The sequence below is a fragment of the Vigna umbellata genome, chromosome 7, assembly GCF_029865625.1.
Source record: "Vigna umbellata cultivar VRB3 chromosome 7, Vumbellata_1.0, whole genome shotgun sequence".
Taxonomy (NCBI): Eukaryota; Viridiplantae; Streptophyta; class Magnoliopsida; order Fabales; family Fabaceae; genus Vigna; species Vigna umbellata.
In genome coordinates, this window is record NC_142171.1 from 48,186,077 (window position 1) to 48,191,689 (window position 5,613).

The 5,613-nt window shown below is 34.3% G+C and overlaps 1 protein-coding gene across 1 annotated transcript; it reads right to left on the bottom strand.

Annotated features, from left to right (window-relative positions):
• Window positions 1-4,428: 4,428 nt before the first annotated feature.
• Window positions 4,429-5,350, bottom strand: LOC148196469 (uncharacterized). The gene is made up of 3 exons (XM_088095398.1): window positions 5,054-5,350; window positions 4,697-4,921; window positions 4,429-4,614 (listed from the first exon to the last, which is right to left on the bottom strand). Exons 1-3 carry the CDS (start codon window positions 5,348-5,350, stop codon window positions 4,429-4,431), a joined length of 708 nt encoding a protein of 235 aa, XP_087951524.1.
• Window positions 5,351-5,613: the final 263 nt, after the last annotated feature.

Genomic DNA, 5,613 nt, shown 5'->3' on the forward strand with positions numbered 1-5,613 from the left:
CTGTTTGTATATGCTTATATTTTGATTAGAGGGTTAGAGAGGTGTTTTATATTTTTGACGTGGAGGTCTCTATAAAAGCCTTGTTGTAAAACCTTGATCATTATAGTGCATTTGCTTCTTGTGGTGGAAGGACACTGGATGTAGGCTTGGCCGAACCAGTATAAGAACTTAGTGTTTGATCTTTCTATCCTTACTCTGTTACATTAAGTCGACTTTGTATTTTACTCATTCGATTATATTCCGCTGTACTACAACGTCTTTTCCTTGCGTTTCAAGAAAGTTTTGAAAGTTCATCCTTTTGTGAAAAAGATTTTTAAAAGACTCTGATTGTTGAGTTTCACCAATTCACCCCCCTCTTGGTATTGAAACTAAGCCATTCTATTTTCAACAATCATATATTCGAAAAAGTTGTACAAGATTGTGCAAGAAAATAAAAGAGAAAAATTATTGCCATGTAATAAATATATCAACTAATTTATTTAATAAATATAAGACATGAAATGAAATGTAAATAAAAAAGAAAATATGATATTATTTTATTGTGTGAGATAAAAATGGTTGAAGAAAAGAAAGCTTAATCATTATGGATATGGTATGAAAAAAGAAATGATAAAAAAACATAAAACTTGGAAAAATTCATATCCAATAGTTGGGTTAGTATTTTTATCCACCTCGACCCTAGCTATCATTTAATATACTAAATTTGTGCGAATCACCTCGACCTTAAGGGAAATCGAGTATTTCGGAGCAGTAATATTACGTCGAAGTCTCTAGGGCTTTGACACTTTCTTCTTCAGCTAGAAGCCAAAGGTCGTGCCCTTTTTATTCCTTTTTTCTTTTTACTTCTTAATCATTCAATAGCACGTCAAAGTATGTGGGACTTCGACGTGATGGGAATTGGAGTAGTTAGGAGCATTAATGTCGTGTTGTTACTAATGACATTTTTCGCGTCAATTTTGGGTGGGCTAGACGTCAATTAGTTCTTATCTGAATCAAAAGATATTTATTACTTTTTCACTGAATGATGTTTGAACGTCGAATTTGGCTAGGCTTCAACGTTCATACAAGATGATGAACTGTGGCAGTTACTAAGCATAATTACACGATGTCATCAGTTCATCTATAAATATAGCTTGCATTTCACGTAACCCCTTGTCTCCTGATTCCCTATTGAACATATTAGGATTCATGTTTTTTATCTCCTTTGTATTTTCTTTTCCTTAGATTTCGAAGCATGTTTGTTCTTTAAATTGCAATTTGCCGACTTGAATTTCAAAGTGCCGCATTCAGCCTCAGTTGAAATTCAAGTCAACAAAATGTTTTTTATAGAACAAAAATGGTTAAGATATCTTACTGAAAGGGAAGTGCTGAGGAAAAAGAAATATGTTCGCAATATGTTTAATGCTAAAACAATTTTAAGATCTAAAATAATTATATAAAAAGGTTGTTCAACTTCATCATTTAACAATGTATGATTCGTTTTTTAAATTGTCTTAAAGTTATTTTCTACTAGAAGATTTCAGAGCTACCTGATTTCCTATGGTGGAAACAACTTAAACCACCAATAATACGTCATTTGTTTTTGTAGATGCGACGTAATATTTATCAGCCAGAGGCCAAAAAGTTTCTCCTTTTTCTTCTTGTTTTTCTTTTAAACGTCGTATTTTGTAAGAGTTGGACGTAAAACACCTTCAAGGATTTCAAAAAGAAATCCATATTTGCAGTCATAATAACACTAAACATAATAAAAAAATAAAAAACCTAACCACGAAAAGATAAACAATATAGTTAAAAATGAAAAACATAATAATACTAAACATACTAAAAAAATGAAATCCTAATTTGAGTCAGATGTCTCCACAAACTCCTCTTCTATTGTGTCTTCTTCATCATCAGATTCACTTGTTGAGGGAGTTCTGAGAGCATCCTCATCTAGTTTCTTGTGAATCATGATCGCAAAGTTTTCAACTTTTGAAATTCTTGTTGAAAGCCTTCGAAATTGATCTTTGTTAAGACCTCAGCAAGTGTACCGAATCGTATCAAGTAATAATAAATGGCAAGGCCAAATATTGTATCCTAGAAGACTCATGACACTAAACAATCGTGTAATTACTTAACTAATTAAGACTGAAAAGCTATTTTGTTGGTGTTTAAATGCAAATGCAACAAAAGTAAATATGAATTCAAATTGATCAATTGAGGCTTAACACAAGAATGAATGAGGTTGATAATATGAAATGATTGTTGTTGGGGTTTAGATTTCACCTTCCTTACTTTCATGTATATAAGAATTCATCTTCTTCATTAATTTATTAACGTCACTTTCTAAATTACTTAGAACCCGATCCCTTAGCGTAGAAAGCCTATCCTTAATTATTAAACCACAATCCCTTGCATCCCTAATAATCAATTCTACATTACAAGCAGAAGCTTAACACAACCAAACATCCTATCCCTATCCCTAGGCAATATTTCACTCACAACAGCAACCCAATTGATTGGTATCCGGGTTTTTATAGCATGAACCAAAAATAAATCTTCAGTAGTTAGATGATGACGTCTACCTCTCCTAGGTAGTATTACCCAAGCAAGTACAAAAGCACACATTTTTTCTTCCATTTTCAAACCAAGTAGATACAACTTATATACCTTTAGCCTTTTTGGAGATCTCAAAAATTCCTTGTAAATCTTCTTCTTGTTGGTCCATTGGTTGAGTTTAGAATTTTTTCATGAGACATGAAGCCTTATGCTTTGAGACCAGTAAAAGATAGCCATATTTCATCATCAATTTTAATATCGACACCTTTCACCCGATAGCATATAACACCATTGACAACCTTCAGATTGTGGTAGAAGACTTCTACCAGGTTAGGATAGCAATCACCGGTCATTTGAACAAATTTTGTAAGACCCACATCTGCAAGCCATTCTTGAAAAATAAACCCTTCACTTCTGAATAATTCCAGATCCAACAACTTATGAGGGACCACCTCGAAGAGTTTTCTATAACATCCAAATTTGTATCATTCTTTGTCATCACTGAATCCACCCATTTGGACTAGCATTTCTTACAACCTGTGCAACCTTCTTTCCACACCGTGAAGATGAAGAAGCCATTTAAGAACAAGATTTAGCGATTTACAGGAAGGGTTTAAAAATCTAGTTTCTGACAATGATACATGATAGATTTATTGATTAAATATAAGTTCAGAATAGCACGTCGAATACCATGACAACATGATGTTTATGGTGGTAATTATTCAAACCTGCGCACCACTATGTTTTCTTGTTTTTCTTTTAACCAAACTATATTACGGCGTATATTGTTGGGGCTTCGACGTTTTATTTGCCTCTAGAAGACAAAGGGTCAGTCCCTTTTTTATTATTTTTTTTCTTTTTCTTTTAAACCAACAACCAAACGTCAAATTCTATGGGTCTTAAAACGTTTATTTTGCCATTAGAAACAAATAGATGAAAGTTGAATTGTGCCAAACTTGACGTCCACTTAATATGATAAATAATGATAAATATTGTAACAAAGAGATTCACGTCCAATTATAACACAACTCGACGTCTACTTAATATGGGAAAGGCAGTTTGTTGGTCATGCTAAATGTTGTTACTAGAAACAAAGAGACTCACGTCCAATTTATACAATATGCGACGTCTATTTTATATGGGAAAGTTTGTTGGTTTCTAAAAACGAAGAGATGAACGTCGCATTTTGGCACTAATCGATGTCTACTTCATATGGGAACCTGGTTATGATAAATGTTGTTACTAGGTAGAAACGAAGAGATTCACGTCCAATTTTGACAATAAGCGACGTCAACTTTAAAAAGTATTCATTTTATTAAAACCTGAAGTTTATTAATTTTTAAGTTCTTTGTTAAAGGTTGTTGGAGAATTCGCTTTCTATTCGACGTCCTATATCATAGAGGATTTCTAAAAGAAATCCCCTTTTGCAAAACATAGCGTCACACATGAACACGAAACAAGAAAGAATACATTAAAACAAAACACAGGAAGTAAATAGAAAAAAAAAACTAGAAAAACAATGGAGAATGTTTTTGAAATTCATAAGTGTTGACATTTTCCTCTGGTTTTCCACAATGCCTTCATCGTTAACAAAGAAATGTCTTCGTTTAGTGGAGGAATTAATGGAGAACCAAAGGAAAACCACCTGTATATAAGCATCTTGTGCAACATCTCAACATTAATAATATCAAAGCATCATCAAGCAATACTCATCACACGCAAATCAATATCAAACCATCGCATTAGATATAAGTCTCAAACTAAGTACATCAATCACCTATTCTAAAAAAAAAGCAAAATAAAGTTCACAAAAATAAAAAGACAAGTTTAGAAAACTAGGTTGCCTCCTAGTAAACGCTTCTTTAACGTCACTAGCTTGACCCAATAAGCTCATGGATCAATTAACTTCATAACTGTGGAAAGACGTTCCACTTCTCCTCCCAAATAGTGCTTGAGATGTTGATCATTCACTACCCAACTTCTTTGTGGATCACTAGCAACTAGATCTACCAATTCGATTGCTCCATGGGGATGCACATCCTTTACTATGAATGGTCCTGACCATTTTGACTTTAACTTACAAGGAAACAACTTCAAACGTGAATTGAACAATAACACCTGTTGCCTTTATCAGCTTCCTATCATGATAGAATTTTACCTTTTCTTTATACTTCCTGGATGAATCATATGCATGCAACTGCATCTCTTCCAGCTCCAGTATCTGCCTTCTGCGTTTATTTTGGGTATCATAGGGATCAAAATTCAAAAATTTTGGAGCCCACAAAGCTTTATGCTCTATCTCCACTGGTAGATGACATGCTTTCCCATATACTAATTGAAAAGGTGATAAACCCATAAATGTCTTCATTGTCGTCCTATATGCCTAGAGAGCATCATCCAATTTCTATGACTAGTCCTTTCTTGATGAAGCAACTGTTTTCTCCAAGATCCTCTTTATCTCCCTGTTAGACACCTCAGCTTGCCCATTTGTTTGTGGATGATAAGGTGCAGCCACCTTATGCCTCACACCATAATGTTTGAGTACTTTTGCAAGCTGAAAGTTGCAAAAATGAGATCCTCCATCACTAATAAGTACTCTTGGAGTTCCAAAGCGTGAGAAAATTTGGCTCTCCAGAAATTTAATCACAATGCTAGCATCTTTCTTGGGACAAGACAGGGCTTCCACCCATTTACTCACATAATCCACCGCCATCAATATGTATTCATTGTTGAAAGATGGTGGAAAGGGTCCCTCAAAATCAATACCCCAGCGCTCAAAGACTTTAACCTCTAAAATGCGTTGTAATGGCATCTCATGACGTCTTGAAATAGCCCCAGTCCTTTGACATTTATCACAATTTCTGGCATGATTATGAGGATCTTTAAACAGGGTAGGCCAATAAAATCCTAACTGGAGAACTTTTTCTGCTGTTCTTTCTCCATCAAAATGTCCCCCATAAGGTGAATCATGACAGTGCCAGAGAATTCCTTCTGCTTCTTCATTTGTCACATACCGCCTCAGAAGATTATCTGCTCCAATTCTGAACAAGTAAGGATCATCCCAAATAAACTGTT